The sequence below is a fragment of the Clarias gariepinus genome, chromosome 16 (assembly GCF_024256425.1).
Source record: "Clarias gariepinus isolate MV-2021 ecotype Netherlands chromosome 16, CGAR_prim_01v2, whole genome shotgun sequence".
NCBI classification, from domain to species: domain Eukaryota; kingdom Metazoa; phylum Chordata; class Actinopteri; order Siluriformes; family Clariidae; genus Clarias; species Clarias gariepinus.
The window spans coordinates 13,777,193-13,796,613 of record NC_071115.1 but is presented as its reverse complement, the minus strand read 5'-3'; the positions used below and the strand labels follow the sequence as shown (position 1 = coordinate 13,796,613).

The window sequence follows — 19,421 nt, the reverse complement described above, 5'->3', positions numbered from 1 at the left end:
CATGTAGCGTTATAACACCATGTCATAGGGTAAAGTCACCCCATGGCCTTTATTAGACCTGTACACGCTTCATTACCTTCATGAAATGTATGAAATTGATTTGTGACCATGTACACGCCTATACAGTAAAAAAAAAAAAAACATAAATTGTGTTTAATTGTAAATGTACCCTAATTGTGAGGGTATCTAAACTGACAAATAGCTGGTAAACATGGGGCCTACAAATCTATAAGTGAAAACTTTCTATACATCACTCTCTCCTTATGAGCAGTGATGGCTGGTCTTTAATATTAATTCACAAGGTTATATATCTATGACGTGAGTGTGCATGTCATACTTAGGCTTACTTAGTGGTGTCTGTGGCGTCATACCTCTAGAGCTGAGAGTCTGATAATGGCCTGGAGTTTTCATGTTCTCCCATGCTTGGTGGGTTTCCTCCGGGTCTTCGGTTTTCTTCCAGATCAAAGATATACAGATTAGATTAATTGGCGCTCCTAAATTACCTGTAGTATGTGTGTGTGTGTGTGTGTGTGTGTGTGTGTGTGTGTGTGTGTGCGCACGCCCGTCCTGTGATGAATTGGAACCCTGTCCAGTGTGTACACTGCTTTGCGCCAAGTCTCCTGGAATAGGCTCCACTCCCCTGTGCCTCTGTACACAGGATAAGTTGTATCAAAGATGAATGAATGAATAAAGGATGTCTTAATCTCAGTGTAAGGATTAACGACAATGAAGACTACGATGATGATGATGATGATGATGAATTGTGTGTCTAGTCTATGTTCTTCCTGATTCTGTGTCATTAGACATCTAAAGACTATTCTAAAATCTAAAGAATTATGTGATTGTCATCTCTTTTTGTTAGACCTTTATTAGACCAGTACATGTTTCATTACCGTTATAAAAATGTAGATTAGCCAGATAAGGCTAATTGGCACTCCCAAATTGCCCATAGTGTGTGAATGAGCATGAGTTCATCACCAAAGCATTGTGACATAAGTTTCCTGGGATAGGTTCCAGGCCCCCTGCAACCCTGTATACAGAATAAAGCAGTATAAACAACATTTCATTACCATCATGAAAATGTCTAAAATGTGATTTACACTTCCATATAGTAAACAACCAACATAAAGGGTGTATAATTGCAAACAGACCTTAATTGTGATGGTACTGAAAATGGCAGAAAGGTACCCATGAATCTATGAATAAAAACTGTCTATTGATTAACCTCTTGTTATGAGCATCGATGGCTGGTCCTTAATATATATTTGCTGTGTATCTATAGCGGTAGCAAGGTGATGACACAGGTAGTACTGATCGCACCTCCAGAGTCGAGTGTTCAATACCCGTTTTGGGTCTGTGTATGTGGAGTTTTCATGTTCCTCTGGGTACGCTGGTTTAATCAGTCCCACCATAGGGCAACTAGCATTTCCAAATGGCCCGTAGTGTGTGCTTGTGTGCCCTGCCACGGAAGGCAAATACAGAAAAAAAACACTTAGTACTGAACAATGCATTATTTCATTAGATCATTAATGGCATAATCAGTTAAACAGGCAGCTTTCATTTGTTTTCTACAGTATGGGCTAAAAGAAATCATCCCGAGCCTGGTCTTCATACTATCAGCGAAGTTATATCACTTTGTCATATCACTCAGTCCAAGAAATCCACCATAAGACATTTATTAAAATGAGTGAGTGCTAAGAAAATTTAGCCTTATGTGGATTTTTGTTTTTGTCCGTTATACCAGTCACCAGAGAGACTTTTCACAGATAATAACTTCATTAATATCAGATTAGTATTCAGCTGAAACAATGGCTTTGTCTTTCTAAGAAAAACTGGATATCTATTAGCTCCTCTGTTGTGAAATGTGTAGGCTTCCTGTAAAGAAATCGAAAGCCACCCCAGGACTGAACACAAACATAATGAGAGCTGTTGGTTTACTATTCTTCCGCATGGCGTGCAATAAGTAATACACATATTTTGCTTATGTCTTTATTACTGCCACAAAGGTGATAAATTTACATCTAATGAGAGGTGTAGTAATGGTCAAGCAAAAACAAAAATCACTGTTGTATCTGCATACATTTATTTTAGTTCCTTTTTATTAACTTCCTCAAATGTTGTAACAGCAGGAGCGAGAGAGAAAGAGAGAGAGAGAGCGCAAAGCATACACATCAACATCTTAGTATGGACACTTGATGTAATTTGTTGTACCGATATTTAATATAAAACTAACTCTGGTAATATAATATACAGTAATATATAGAAATTTGTATGTAGACATTATTTTTGGAATCTATCAATCATTCTATTTAGCTAGCTAGCTAATAGGGTTAAGGTGTAATAGGACTGCTAATCAGAAGGTCCTGGGTTCGAGCCCAGCTGCCACTGTTGGGCCCTTGAGTTCTACACCCTCTGCTGCTTAGATGCAATAGGGCATCCATCAGACAACCGACCCTGTAAAAAAATAAAACGACAGATATCGCTCCAGGGTTGGAGAGTATTCATCGCCTAACGTGTCTGATGGCATGTGAACAGATCCTTACCCACAATCCTAATTAGGTAGCTACCTATTTAGCTATCTTACTCTTACTTTTGATAATTTTTTATTATTTTGCATTTTTCTGATTCCAGATGAATGCTAAGTTTGTTACTCTTAAATTAGCTATTAATTATTTAATTGTTGTATTTTATCCTAGTTTTACAAACTTATTATTGTTTTTTTATAGTGGTATTTTTTTTTTCTTTTGCCACTATTATTATTATTATTATATTGCAAATAATAATTTTGTTTTATTTTGTTTATTGTATTTTGTATCTAATATTTATTATTTTATTAATATTATTTACTATTATATTTTTGACTCTATTATTTTACAGAGATTTCTGTTTTCCACAGTCCTTTGAGGCCTCATGGTGGCGTAGTCATTAGCACTGCTAGCACTAACTCTGGGAAGATTCTCAGTCATCCAGGTCAGATTATCTGGACATTGATTCATGTCAATTGGACTTCTTTCTTGTTAGGTACTGTAGATATGTTTCACTACTCATTCAAGTAGCTTCCTGGATGAGTAGTGAAACGTATCTGCCTAAGAATAAAGAAGTTCAGTTGACATGACATACCTTCCAGATGATTGCTATCACTGATCAAGATTGAGGGTTTGAATTTTGCCTCCTGTCTTTGTGCCTAGAGATTTCATGTCCTTTTGTACACTAAAGGGTGAGTGTGTGCCTGTAGGTTGCTAAACTTTAAGATACTCAACCACATCACCTACCCTAATAGCAATTATTGCTAGCTGTAGGTTATTATCGCTCGCTGTTACTTATTGATGTTGGCCTAAATGGATGGATGGGAAGCACTCTGCATTTTAAATGTCAGAAAAGTGCTATATAAAGTTTATTCCTATGATGATTTCAGTTTAATTGTGATGACAACGACTATGATAATGATGAATTGTTTTGTCTAGTCCATGTTCTTCCTATGTATGTGTTATTTAACCTCAAGAGACTAAGTTTATGTTCTACCTCCTGAAAACCTGTCAGTGGGTTGATTAATAACAGGCTCAGAAAATTGTTCTGAGGTGTGAATGAGTGTGTGAATGTGTTTATGCATAGTGTCCTGTGATGGACTGGCATCCCATTCAGGATGTTTTGTTTCCTCTGTGCCTGGAATGGATTCCAAATCCACTCAGACTGAGTGATTATTGCAAGTGACTGATGGAGTTAGTCTTTTGGCTGCTTTCGTCGAGGGGTTGCCACAGCGGTCCATCCCATCCGCACACAACTTTGGTACAACATGGACTTTCTGACACAACCCTCATATTTTACCCAGTAGCTGGGGTTTGGGTATTGGGTGGAAATTGAACCCTTACCATGACAGGTGAGAAACCTACCACTGAACCACCAGCGCCTCGACCGATGGAGTAATAAATAATAAGTGGAGGCTTAGACAGCCAAGGTTCTAATCTTTTGATTGGAAAATACAGGTTTGAGCCTTGCTGCCAGTGGGCTGCCACTGGGTCCTTGGGGAAGACCCTTAACCCATGCCACCACATACTACCCAGCCACTGCATGAAGTGAGAATCACAAAAAAAATGTAAGGGTTGAGTCAGGAAGGGCAGCTGTGTCAAGGTGCGCATGGAGGTTGCATGTTCTCCCAGGGCTTGGTGGGTTTGGATGAGCATGTGAGTGTGCCCTGCAATGGACTGGTACCCTATCTATTGTGTTCTCTTCCTCGTGCACAAAGTCTCCTCGGGTTGGATCGATGCCCCCACGCGTGCTTGTATACAGGATAAAGCGGTATAGACGGTGAGTGAGTGAGCGATGTTTCAGAATAGTGATGGGTCGTTCATGAACGATTTGTTCTTTTTGAACGAATCTTTAAATTGACTCAGAAGAACCAGTAGTCTGCTCATTTTCTACTGGGCGCGCATGCGCAAATCATCGCAAAACCTCCGTAGGTTATGTACAGGAAACAGAACTGAGCGATTCTTTCTCAATGACTCTTCTACTCCGAGGCGTTCGTTCCTTTGTCACGTGACTCCCATAGACGCTATGCAGTGCAATAGATTCAAAAGAACGCACGACTCAGACTGGAAGATATAAGAGGTGAGCTACTCACTCTGTTTATTATTATATGTCCTTAGCTGCATTGTAATATTGTCGTTACTGGAACTGTAGCCAAAATTTGTGCATATCTTTTTTTTTATTATTGAAAATGCAACACTTTGTTCTATTTCTGATCAAAAGAACGAAATGAACTAAATGACTCAAAAATCGAGATTCAAAGAACCGAGTCACTAAAATGATTCAAACTTCCCGTCACTATTTTAGAAGTGTACTGCGTGTGAGCGGTGAAATAAAAAGATTTTGGCGCCGCCTGCTGGTTCCTGTAGTATCTGCACTCTGCTGAAAAGCGCGGCTGCAGTTGCGTTCTCTCTCTCTCTCTCTCTCTCACACACACACACACACACGCACATCTCACACACGGAGCATCCTGACAACACCGCTTTTACACCAGTCCGGACGATAAAATAAGCAAGTCTCAGTGTTCGCTTACTGACCGGAACCCAGTGCAAATTTGTTCGCGGAGATTTTGCGCGAAAGCTTCATCGTATCCAGAACGGGACAGGTGAGCAGTGGCAGGACTGATCCGAGTTGGAAAGAGCGTTAAAGCGGGAATAATCTCCTTTATCAGTTGTCAGTTTAATGCTGTTTAATGCAACATTCCCTTCTTTAGGAGAATCAACAGGACGTGAGCGATCTAATGAAGAGATCATCCAGGAGTCATCTCCAGCCTCGGGAACACAGATATTTCTGAATTGCTTATGTTTCTCATACCAACAAATGCTCCAACTCAGCCCTGCAGATAAGCTGTGATATTGAAGTCGAACCCAACCTCTCACACACACACACACACACACACACACAGGAGGAGGATGTTGATGAAGGAATATAGAATCTGCATGCCGCTCACCGTGGAAGAGGTAATGTTTAATAATATAATAATATAATAATGTAATAATGCTCTTTATATATGTTTAACTCATAAATGTTATACTTTATATTTAAAGTTTAAACTGTGACTTAAAGCTTTTAAGGCAGAACTGATCTCAATCTAAAACAAAAGACCCAGCTCTGTTGTCTCAGTGAATATACGTCGCCTTTATTCAATAAAAAAAAGCTAATCACGTGTTTATTGCATCAACTAATAAACAAGTTTGTACCCACACGCACTGATGTGTTTATACGACTCCACAAACACGTTCTATACGCGTAACTTGTCCTATTACGTGAAATAATGCACTTTACCCTGGACGTCCACTTGGTGGTGCTGTTGTAACTTTTCTACCCCCGAATGCAGCGCTTTGATAGAAACCCTCTTTTAAAGTTCCTCTTTTAACTTTATGAGCTTTCTGGCTGTAGATAAATAAACATTGTGTGTGATAAAGTCCTGCAGTTTTGCAGAAGTTGCAGTTTAATATGTTTATGGAGAATGACGTGTGAGCGTTCCAGGAAAGAATGAAAAAGGTTTGCCAAACTGAGACGTAGGGCAGGGGTCAGGTGTCAGGTGTCCAATGCCTGTTGGACTTTTTGAACTAACATTCCACAAGTATTACATAAGCTCAAATTCTTTACCATCATGCTGCAATGGTAGGCAGGAAAGGTTACCGCATTTAAACATTTGACATTTCTTTGAACTTAAGTGCTTAAGCAGTGGAGGTGGAGCTGGGATTGCTGGGTTTTGCTGGTCCTGAAGCTTCTTTGTGTATATGCAGGAAAATCTGGTGCTATCTGACTAGCCACCAAGTGACTTGATAAACCAGCTGGCTAGTGCTGGTAGAAAAAAAATAGACGTTCTGATTGATCACCACTAGTGCTCACTGTTTTTTTCTGTATCTGGTACATCAGGCAACGGGTACTCCCAACCCCGGACTATATGTGGCAAAGGTGTCGTTTCTGTGGCAGTTACTCAAGTGGTCCGGTTGCCAGCTCAGCGCTAGATTGTCTTTCACACCCTACGGGACTCGCTAGTTAGCCTAATCTGCATGTCTTTGGACCGTGGGAGGAAACCAGTGTACCCGGAGAAAAACCCACCAAGCACAGGGAGAGACATGCAAACTCCATGCACACAGACCCCAAGGTGGGAATCGAACCCCAACCCTGGAGGTGTAAGATGACACGGCTAACCACTAAGCCACCATGCAGTGCTCACTGTTGAGAAGTTGCTTTAAAGAAAATAATGCAACAACCTCTTATTGAGGAATCAATCAAGTAATTAGTAAGCTGGAAAAGATGGTCCTCCAGTATGACCAGCACTGCAGGTGGTTTCACAGCTTGTGGCTGGTCAGAACAAGCTGGCTGTTTTCTCTTTGTTTAGATTCTTTTAAACGGGACTGGCTACAGTATATGGTGATTCTGGGAACAGTGAGTGCTCCAGGCAAAAAAAAAAAAAAAAAATTGTGTTTTGTCGGGTTGCAAAACAAACCCTGCGTAGGTCAGTGCGCAGATCTTTCTCAGACTCTTAAATTAGTGTTGCTATAACTATCACATGGGCCTAAACAGCACCTCTGCTAATATTTAGCTGAAGTAGGAACTTACATTGAGAGGAAATTTCCTTGGAGCACCCCTTAGTGCTTGGACCCCTGTGCAGTTGTCTTATTTGCTTGTCTAAAAGCATTATTTATGTATCACCAAACTATTACTTTAGAGCTTTTAGGAATAGTGTGTGTGCATGTGTAGAAAATGCTGTGGGCTTTGTGTGGTTTGTGTGCTCATACTGGCATCTAGAAGAATCAAAGGAAAGTTCTACGTATTTTGCAAATGTCATCTATTATATTTCAGTTTGTTTTATTGAGGATGACTGTGAACCTTGCTGAGTCAGATGCTCTTTCCCTTCTGTATCTAGAAGACAAACAACCAAAATCACTAATCCTGTAGACCCATTGTGTAATTTGATCTGTTTGCTTTTTAATGTTCTTAAAGTTTCCTGGAATTTCTCGAAAAAAAAAAAAAATTCACAGAAAGTTTAGATCTGATTTGTTTCTTTGGGGTAAATCTGTTTTTACATATGCCATTGCTGTCTCATCGTCTATATCGTTTTATCCTGTAAACTGGGTTGCAGGGGGCTTATCCTAGGAGACTAGGCACAGGGCAGGGTACATACTGGATGGGTTGCTAATTAATCACCGTGCAAAAACATACACACAATCCGGGCAATTTGGGAATGCCAATTAGTTTAATCTGCATGTCTTTGGACTGTGGAAGGAAACCTACCAAGCACAGGGAGAACATGCAAATTCCATACACACAGACCTAAGGCAGGAATCGAACCCGGAACCTGTGTGTGCAAGGTGACACCGCTAACCACTAAGCCACCATACGGCCACATGTACTGTATAAGCTTAATTTTTGTTGTTGTTTTTTTTATCAGAACATGTCAGCTGCCAGATGGAAGACATGGAAATGTTTTCCTGCATGCCAGATAGGGGAATGGGATGGGTGTCAGAAGGGTTGAGATTATGATAAGTCCTCTGGGAACTGCGGTTTCCTCCCACAGTCTAAAGACATGCAGATTAGACTAATGGGCGTTCCCAAATTGCCTGTGTGTGTATGTGTGTATGTGTGAGTGTGTGTGCCCTCTGATTGATTGGCACCCGGTCCAGGGTATACCCTGCCTTGTGCCCGAAGTCTCCTGGGAATGGGTCCAGGCCACCATGACCCTGTATACAGAATAAGCAGTATAAACATAAATAAATGAATAACTTTTACTTTATAAAGCCAGTGTGTCCACCTCTTCACAAAAATGGCTAACACTAGGGAATAATCAAGTGAATCGTGAACTTCTGTTCGAACAGCTGTACACAATTTTAGCAAGCATGCAGGCATGGATTGATCAAGTGACACCAGAGTACTGCAGACGTGTTTTTGACTCAATACACAGCGAATCCAGCACGTTTTGAAGAATGAAGGACTTCACGCTATATATTGATTGTTGTGTAGCAATTTCATTACATAAAATAACAAATTAGTCGTATTATCTTAATTGGCATAATAAAAAAATTGAGAACAGCATTTAAACATAGGATTTTATCTTCGTCTCAATACTTTTGGCGACAACACACAGACGCTTGTTTCAGGGACATCAGTTCAGGTGATAAGAGGCTAATAAAAATCTCTGAGCAAATAACTTGATATTAGCAGTTCTCACTTCTAAGTGACATACCAAAGACACTGTTTTTGGACAATTTTGAAAAGGATACAGTATAGTCCAGGATCTTTAACCCTGCCTTCCTATTGGCTGGTAGTTCTCTGCCATCTTAGATCAAATCTCAATCAACATGGAGCAAAACTGCTCAGTTCAAAAAAAGGAACTGTAAATAGTGTAGGGAACAACTGAAGAACGTTTCGTGGAAGTTTGGCAGTGCTGCGGCTCAAATGCTCAACCTTCCAATCAGTGAGTAACCCAGAGCCTTAACTCTCTGAGCCATTAGACTTGGCATTAATTCCGTGCACCATTCATTATCATCAAAGATGACATAATATATCTATTACATTATAATAACAGTTTGTAAATATTCTACAATTGATATAAGCAATAATTCATTGATGTTGCACCGACTATTAAATGGTGTAACGTTAATCTCTTTAGGAATGACAGCGTCCATATTGTAAATTGAACATAAGCTAGATACAATTCAATAGAATATATTTTGTAATATATCAGTATATGTTACAATGCATGTGCAATATTTTATTTTTGAAGTGTGAAATTTCACCAGCAACCAGAGGAATCCAAGGTGTTTATGTTACCGAGGTAACACATGGAGTTGGTGACTTTGCAGGGTCTTCATAATGGAGAAATATTGTCGAGGGAAGTTCTCTGAACAGACCTTTTCTGCACAGGGAGCAGTCTTGGGGGACGTTACTTTTTAAAGTAACTAATTACATTAAACAAAATTGCTGTCTTTAAAACGTAATCAGTTACATTACAGCGTTACCTTCTAATATAAGTAACTAGTTCGAGTACCTATCCATTGCAGAAAATAAAAAACTCCTTTGTGGTTGGATTGGGACCTGGGGAGTTTGGAGTTCTACAGGGTCCTATGCGTGGCAGGCCTTCGTACACTGGGTGTTCTGATTGCTTTCTCTAATGGGCAGAATCTTTTTAAGAGAATTGTGTTGCATTGGCTTTTCTGTGGGATTGGACCAGATAGACTCTCCTTTGGTCCACATCGGTATCAATTTCATCCTCTTTTCTTCTGGAATGAATAGCACATGACTGCATTTTAATTTTAACTTGTAGGCCATTCTGCAAACTAACCACAGACACAAAGTTCTAGGCAAAAAATTTCACCAAGAACAAATAATGCTGACAGTGAATTCCCAACAAATCCTACTGGAATTAAATCTTACAGCAATACATTTGTGCATGTTGACTTATACATTTTCCATTACTCAATAAATGAAAAATGAAGACCTTGACCTTATTGTGTGTGTGTGTGTGTGTGTGTGTGTGTGTGTGTGTGTATATGTGCATTGGTTCATCCACAGAGCATTTGCATGTAAGGTATAAATACGAATAACTGACCTGCCTGGTAACAGCTCTGTTGTGATAGAAATAGACTCTATTCCCAAAGTAGTAACAGAGTTTATGACAGCGTGCATGCGTGTCGCAAAACTATAGCTACAACTGATGTAGGGAGAGGCTGTGTGTAACCTGGAAATGTTTGACCTTCGCACCAATAACTTAACTTTAAACGCTATTCGAAATGTTAGCATGCTTTGCAGATGTGAGGCTGCAGAAACAGAACATGGTGTTCCAGCTGAGGTGCAATAATTTGGAAACACACTCCAACCCACCCACCCACACTTACACAGCTAGGGTCAACAGATTTGTATGTAATGCATGGGATTATATAGCAGAATGCAGCCAGTAACTCTAGATGTCATTTGGATGTCGTGTGTATCTTTGTGGTCTATCTATTAGCCCAGTTTTGGGTCATTTTGTTGGTTGTTATTGTGACCATTTAGTTCCCGTTAAGCTTTTTTCGAGCCACAATGTGGGTATGAGGCATCCATTTATTTGAGGAAAAAAAAAAGAAAAACTTGTATCTGGTCTTAAATGCGTTGTATTTTTCTACCTAGCTTTAATTCATTGTGTCACTGTACTGGTATTGGAAAAATTTCATTTAAGGTAATAAAGGTGCAATTTAGTTTAGATGTTTTATGGGGCGCCATTAACTACAGTTCATACGTAAAATAACGTGAAGTCGCCAAATAAAAACAACAATGTTTTGACCGTTTTTTCCTTAGCTTGAGCATCATTTGCTGGTCATGTTAGCTAGCTTCTAGTCTCTGGAACCCAACGATCAGTTGTTGCGAGTGAATAAGGCATTTTCTTTTTTTTTATATCGTTAAGAACTGCCTACTTTTACAAGAAGAAGCCACTGGAATGACAATGTTTCGCTATATTGAAGTTCAGAAAGCAATCAGGTGCAACCCTCAAGATTCTAAGGTTTGTTGTCAGAGAAGTGTCCGTGCTCCAAAATCCATTTGTAAAATGCCTACAGTAAGTCTGAGGTTATTTTTTTTGTATTTTGCAAACTGTCTAGTTTGTCAGTATTAAATAAATACACTTTAAGCTCTCTTATGACACAGCAGCTACTTTGGGATGAATATACTGTATATCTCTCCCAAATCATTTTTGCTGGAAGGTTTAGTTCTATTGGTTAGTTTTATTGGTTTAGTCAAAAAAAAAAGCAAGACTAGACAACATTTCGAATATTACACTCTCTGGCAAAGTCAGACACTTTAGGGGACTTTGCGAATGAGAATAGCTCGAGAGACATAAACAAGATTATTTTAACACAACCGAATGAAATTCTGTGAAATGAAATCAAACCCCTTAACATTCCGCTACATGCTAACTTTCAGCACATAAATTGAAAGTCATTTCCTCGGCACATAGCATATTTAACGCAACCTCAAAATTGACTTGCAAAGGCATTTGCACTGCCAAGCCAAAAAAAAAGTCCCCATATCAGAAGGAGTCGAATTATTGGGCCGCATCAATCAAAGACAACTTATGATATTTCAGTCCAGACTTTATACCAGAGCACATCAGGGGAAGAAGGGAAGCAGTGTATTTTAATAATTATTATGACAGGTTATTAATTTATGATGCTTGATGGTAAATATTAATATTTTTTCTTTCCTTTCCGTGATGCATAACACTTTGTTCTTGAAAAATTCTCCAAATAGTAACACCAATGAATTATTGTTCTTTTTCCGACGATGGTTAAAAATATATCAGTATTGATATATTGATCAGTAAGCAGGATGCCTTCTTTCATTGGATTAGTTTTATGTACCAGGAATATAGCAGGTGATGGATCTCATGGCTCTTTCCAGTCTTATTGGCTGTTGGGATTTCAGATTATTTATCAAATAATCCTAAGCAGTTTAGTGAATTAATAAATTATGATTGATATATGGTTTAAGTGTCTATGGTGACTTCATTGACTAGTATAGGCAGCCAATATATATATATATATATATATATATATATATATATATATATATATATATATATATATATATATATATTTATATATGGTGTATAAAGGCTTGCATGCCTGTAACACAAACTTGAAGTCACTGTTTTGCCTGTTTTGTTCATTGGTATTGTTTTCTACTTAGATTGAGCCTTAGGCAATAACTCAGTATCTTCTTTTTTTCCCCAGTGTTAAATTCTAACTTTACCTCTAATGGTCCATAATTAACTTTCAACACTAACTACACATCTTAATCCTTATTTTGTGTCAGTCACAGTAGTGTTTACTGTTTTTTCCTGTTCCCCGTCCTAACTATGAATTAATATTCAAACTTCAAAAAGTTTCATCAGACACAAGGAAGTGCAATGAGAGGGTTATCTTATGGACACAGAGGTATGGGAAAGTTCGCACCCTATCGCACCCTATCACCCATATTACTTCCGTGTAAATAGATCTACAGTGCTTTTTATGATCCCCCATAAAGTTTTACATTAAAATTAGTGTTGGAATAGAAGCCGTGTATAAAACTCGAACACCATTGGAATGAATTCCTGCAGACTTTTTGATTGTGACAGCAATTTGATTGTCATCTTCGTGATCACTATCCTATTCAAGAAGAAAAGATCACTGATTTGGGTTTTGGATAAGAAGAGCTTTTACTCAGTATGGCTGATGGGCCTGACTTTTTTCATGCTTCTAATTGCAGACTCTTTTGTTAGGAGAACATGCAGAATTTGCCTCACATTGTAGCCATGGATACAGTGTGTAAAGCTAAGGGGTGACAAAGATCAACCCCATAAGCTATCCCTTGTTAGTCTAAACAGACTTTTTTTTTTTATATTGTAGCTGCAATTTTAAGTAAAAAAAAATAAATAAAAAAAAACCCAAAGTTATGTTTTTGCCACTCATGTAAAGGTTTTAGAACACACAGTGCATCAGAGCCTTATGCCTATATGGGGCTTAACAGGCAAAGAGTTCAGTTGGAGACCTCCAGATTTCCCAGACCTCAATCTGAACAAGCATCCATGGGGAATCCAGGAGAAACATGTCAGATCCATGGAGACCCCATCCTGCAACCCACTGCACCCAAAGGATCCGCTGCTAATGTCCTATTGCAAGAAACCACAGCACACACCCAGAGGCGCCAGAGGTGCCCAGGCAGCACAAGGTGATAATATTGGGCTTAATGCTTTCTGTTTTTAATATTATGGCTGATCTGTGTATGCTTCTATGTAAAGAAATTCATTATGTGTATTACTTTTACACATTTATAAAGAAACAAACAAAAAAGAAAATTATGTTAACCTGCTAGGATGTTTAAAAGCATGACATTTTTATTGTCATTGCTTTGCTAGAAAATCTATCTAACTTTTATAGCCTGCATGATTCAAACCCCAATTTGTCAGTAATCCCCCATTTATGTTTTCATTTTTTTTTCATTATAAAAGACTAGCAGAATACTAAATTCAACATGCTTGATAACGTTTTTGACTTTTGCACGATCCCTCAGGCTTATCCGAAACCAGTGATCCAGGATGTTGCATAGTGGATAGATTATGAACAAAGCTAGCACTGCCAGGACTGGCCCATTTGGGAATTAAGAGTTAAATAGCTTGCCTGCTGGATTGAGCCACAGTGGACCTGTGGTGCTCATTTCTTTCTGTCACAGCATGGTGGTCTCAGGAAAGTTTCCATCAGCTGCAGTCAATTCGCTGCTTGGCAGCCCATCCCTGTGGGTCTCCCTGTGAGAAGCATTTAACCTTAAACCATGTTTTCAGCATACCTCCTGGCAAGATGACAGGAAAACAAGGGATGCAAATGCAGGGGGGAAACATTTATGGGGTGTGTGAAGCCAAATATATCACAACCAAGCATAAGGGGCAGCAGGAGCAGCTGGTAAGCTTCTCATATCAATGACACTTTAGCAACATGTAAACAGGCGATTTTATGGAGGGTGCAATGTGTGTGTTTGTACGCCCTACTGTTTACATTTTATACTTAAAAAAAAAATTTTACATAGTGAACTAAATACAGTTCAATGTTAAACCTCTTAGACTAAATGAACCCAGATGGGAATGTCTGTATACTGTAGAGCCCTTGAATGAGTAGGCTTCCCACCCAAGATGTATTTTTGCCTCAAATTGTTTTGCTGTGATACAGTAGGTTCCAGATTCATCAAGATCCTGACCAGACTAATCTTGTTCACTCAAGATTGCTCCAAATAATCATACAGATACTGTACAAGCAGTTAACTAACTGTCTATCCTAACCCCACGAAATACATAGTTAATTTATTACTTATTAATCCTTCCAACAGTACATACATTACATACTGTACGCCAGATCAGTTTATTCATATTCAGTAGTGTTGCACAATTAATCAATTATTTGATTATTTGTGCAATTATTTAATTTCAAAAGGCTGCAATTTACTAATTGGGCTACTGTATATATGCATAGTTAGGAAATTATGTAGTTTGAAAGTAAAAAATATTATTAAACATCCTATTAATGCAATCATTTGTGCCACTCACTCATCGTCCATACCGCTTAATCCTGTATACATGGTCGCTGGTGGGGTGGGGGGTTAGGGGGTGGAGCTTATCCCCGGAGACTTTCCTAATTGGGCAGGGTGCCAATCCATTGCAGGACAGACTCATACACACATTCATACACTACAGACAATTTGGGGACACCAATTTGCCTAATCTGCACGTCTTTGGACTGTGGGAGGTAACTTGAGGAAACCGGAGGAAACCCACCAAGCACAGGGAGCACATGGGATCCTGGAGGTGCAAGGCGACAGTGACTATCACTAAGTCACCGTGCCGACTTCATATGTGCCATTATTTATTAAATATGTTTGAATACAAAATGGTAAATTTAATAGTTACATATTGAAATTTAGATCGCAATTTTAGTATGTCTCAAAACAATTTAAATATTTGATTTTAATAAAATCAAATTGTGCAGATAAAAGATATTTATTGTTTTTTTCCTAAACTTACTATTCTGCAATGTCTTTCATGTGCCTCTGCTCCTTGCAATATAATGTTGGCACAGTTTGGCAAAGTGCATTTAAGAATTTCACTGCAAAGATTATACACTTTATATCCCCCTGGACATGAGTAATAAGAACTTAGATTTGATTTGAATTGATTTGCCGTGCTCTGCCCCCTGTTTGGAAAGTTGAAAATTTTGTTAATTTTGAAAAGTTGTTAAGTTTAAAATGATGAAAGCAGATTGAGCTTCCAGATTGTTAGGTTTAAAATGAAGGAAGAAGTGCTTGAAGTATCCGCCGCACCTCGATACGCTTACCGGCTGGCTCCAACGCTTTCCGACCGACACCCACACACATACACAGCATGCGTAATGACAGTGTCTGAATGTTCTCACAGGTTTATTTTTCTAAATATGTAGGCATTTAATTCATTTCCTTGGTCTACTACATTAATAATAAAAATATGTATAAACATTTGGGCAACACAAGGGTTCCAGCGAACCATAGGAAGTATTACCATATAAGGAATGAGCTGGAAGGGCGACCATTGGTGTTAAGCAGTTGACACAAGTGTAACCCCAATGCTCATCACTTCAGCTCTTTGGGGGTATTACCTTATTATTATTGTTATTATTACAGTATATAATACCTTATTATAACCTTATTATATTTTATATATTACCCTATCTGCCAAATGCCATATTATGATATAAAGTTTCCTTAATTCATCTTTTTTGTTTCCAGTTTCTTTATCTTGTACAGGCAATTCCCATATGATTTTTGTTAAATTTCTTTTGACATATTTTTTTTCAACCTATTGTTTGCTTTCCCACCACAATAGAATCTAGCACGGCTTGCTTTTTACTACTAGATTAAAAAATGTTTGCTTCACTGAGCAGTCAACATTATGGGTTTATTAAAGGGCCCATGGCATGGCACGCAACAGGGATATAAATGAATTATTTGTAATAGCAAATGAAAAAAATATCTTTATTAGGCAAGTTGTCAATGGACTCAGTGCTTATTTAATTAAAATTTCTTTTCAATGATGCAGCCATAGTGGCATTGTTTCCACGTTGAAAGCTATGATATATGATATAAGAGAAAGCACATCTTACTCTACATTGTGAGGCCTTACACTGTACTCTGGTGTTGTGGGAATAAAGTCTAGGGTTCATTAACGTTTATTGTTGTTCTGGATTGTCCCTCACAGAACCGGTTTAATGAAGTGGCTCAATTCTAATCAAATCAGTACTGAATAGTCTAGGGAAAAATCTCTGCCCTGTGATTGGCCTTTCTCGCTTATTTCTGCCCATCTCTAAGGTTTTATGTGAAGCAGAGGTGGGGGGAAACTTGCTGACGGCATCATCAGGCTATGTGCTCAGTCAAGGCTGGACTGATTTAAAGAGGAGCTTCTTGAATAGAAATGGTTTACAGGGACCAACTCTATCACTTATATAAGACTATTTAATACAGTCATTATATTAATAAATAATATTTCATGTTTAACTTCTAAAAACAAAGACACTACTCATCTACATTAGAATTTTTTTTTCTTAATGTTTTATGTTTATTAGAATCTGATAAGTATAAACTTACAGTATTTAACGTCTTCAAACAGTAAGTGGCCCCCATATGAGGATGTAGGGCAAGAGTAGGTCAGTGGTTAAGGCATTGGACAAGTGATCAGAAGGTCCCTTCTCATATGTATGAAGAGATATAAATGTAAGTCGCTCTGAATAAAGGCCATCGTTTAAATATAGGCAATATACTGTATTGGCAAAAACAGTAATATATTTTTTTATGAAAGTAATACACCAAAAAGAGTTATCATTGATAGAATTAAGAGAGGTTTTGAAGAACAATTTTTATACAATATATCACACAAGTTCTGATTGAAGTACCTTTTGCAATTTTGACACCATGCCATGTACAGTAGTTCTCACATGCCGCAATTTAGATGTCCAAATATATTAGTGCTTCATAGAGGCTATAGACATACAGGGATAAAATAGTAAATGCTAATGTGACCCATGAGAAAACAGCTCAAGGAATTTTTTTTTCGAAAAAAAAAGAGAGTGAGAAAGAGGGAGGGAGATAAAAAATATTTTTAGATATGTGATGAAACAACCAGTCTACCATTTTCCTTTGGAAGTTAATTACTTGCCTTAGCATACTTCACCCACTTCACTGAAAATATTGGCACCCAACTTGCAAGCTTTGGTGATTGGATAGTTGAAAATCATGCTGCCTGTTGATGATGATGATGGATATTATTATTATTATTATTATTATTATTGAGTAATCTAGCATTTAGATTAACCTCTGTTGCTATTTCTTCTCACTATTGCTTTTTATTAGCACCTGATAGTTCTCTTAATCAATGCTTTTAAACAGGAAGAAGTTTGGCAAAACAATTATATCTATAGCTATTGTACATACTGTATGAGGATTGTATAAGGATATATAGACAATAAGGTTGGGAGAAAATATTATATCTGCATATAGTAATATAGTAATATACAGTAAATTTATACAGTAAATTTAGTAATACATATATATATATATATATATATATATATATATATATATATATATATATGAAATTAAATAGGTTTCATGTTAAAAAAACAAAAATTTATTTATTAAAATTCCAACAACATATTTAACTGGATATAGATTTTATAACCGATTTCGAAAAGCTTCACAAATGTTTAATACAGTATGTGCACCCTGTGACATGACACACGTCAAGACGGTAGTTCAGCTTCTGTCAAACACGTTATAGCATTTCTTGCGTAACATTTTCCAGCACCTTAATGATTTTCTGCTTGAGTTCCTCTAGGTTTATAGGAAGCGGGGGGGATAAAGACCAGTCCTTTTACATAGCCTCACAGAAAGAAATCGCAATGTGTCACGTCAGGTGAACATGGTGGCTATTTCAACAGCCCATTGTAATTGTCACTGGCACGCCCGATCCATCTCCCTGGTAGATTCTCATTGAGATAAGCCCGCACAGTCAGCTTCTGGTGAGGTGGAGTCCCATCCTGTTGGAAAATAAAGTGGTGATGTTCATTTGAAATAAGCTCATCAAATAACGAATCCTATAGCATTTGCAGAAATGCATTGCCGGTCACGTTTCCCTCAAAGAAAATCGGCCCATAAAGACGATTGTTGGAGATTGTGCAGAACACATTCACTTTCGGCGAGTCCCTCATGTGCTTAACTGTAGCATAGTAGTGTAGTGCATGTAGTGGGAATGTTACTTTGTCACCAGCTGCCCTTTGTATTAAATGTGGCCTCATCACTAAAAAAGCTTAAAACTAACTTCTTGCCTAAACATTTGGGTCTGTGAAGGGACCATATTATACCTTGTAAAAGAGAGCGGTACTGTATCTACAACAGAAAATATCTCCAGCAATTGAAATCTATAAACTAGCAGTGGTGGATCAGTTCTTAGGCACCTGATGCCTCATACATTTTGGCACGATGAGAAAGATACTGTACCTTATTGGTATGTCCAATCTGTTGAGAACCATGAGTATGTCTGCTCAAATGAGTCAAGTTCATGTGTTCTTTGGCAGGACATGCTTTAAATGGTGCTATATTTTATCTCGCAAACACCTCTGCTTCTATCTACTGCAGGTGAAGCAGTGCATGTGGGTCCTTATAGTTTAAAGAATACTAAAGTTTTTTTTAGGTACTCTCTATTCCTTCTTTCTTTGTGGAAGAAACACAGAGCTCTCTCAATCAAGCAAACCACAGGAACAAGGTCAACCCAGGCTGCATTATCACTGTTTTGCCATACATGGTGGAATGACACCTCCCCACAGACAAAAGCAGCAGATGTCTGAGTAGGCGAGATGGAGCCCATGAAGAAAACACCATGCTGACAACGCCACCTGTGCCATGCTTCTTGTCCAGGCAGCAACAGATTTGCTGAGCTAGAAATCATCCTTTAGTTGTCCTTAACGGTAGAACAGTCGAATATCTTTCATTCCTTACTTATATACAGTAGATAACCTGAAAAAAATATGTAGAACCTAATTTCAGAAATAGTTTAAGCCTCTGGAGTATTACATACAGTCGCTGAGAAAATACAGTATGTTATGCCCTAGAGTGCTTGTGTGTGTGCCTCTTGAGAGTCATTTTAAAATACTTTCCACCTTGGAGAAATAGGTAAAACATAAAAAATAAAAATAAAAAACCCGGAACTCCTTGAAATATTTGTGTTTTAGTAGTTTTTCTTTTATCCTTTGTCATTTTTATGTTAAAAATTAAGGTTGATGGTCAATCAAAGGTTGTTTACCCATCTAAGTAATCTAAATAAACAAAGTTAAAGGCACATTTATTGAAACATAAAAATG

At 38.1% G+C, this 19,421-nt stretch overlaps 1 protein-coding gene across 1 annotated transcript in view; it reads left to right on the top strand.

Annotated features, from left to right (window-relative positions):
- The first annotated feature begins 4,967 nt into the window (after positions 1-4,967).
- pitpnc1a (phosphatidylinositol transfer protein cytoplasmic 1a) overlaps positions 4,968-19,421 on the top strand; it is a 77,604-nt gene continuing 63,150 nt past the window's right edge. Inside the window, exons 1-2 of the mRNA XM_053514142.1 lie at positions 4,968-5,128; positions 5,237-5,483. Coding sequence (XP_053370117.1) covers positions 5,436-5,483 — 48 coding nt within the window. The 5' untranslated portion in view covers positions 4,968-5,128; positions 5,237-5,435. The remainder of the gene's footprint in view (positions 5,129-5,236; positions 5,484-19,421) is intronic.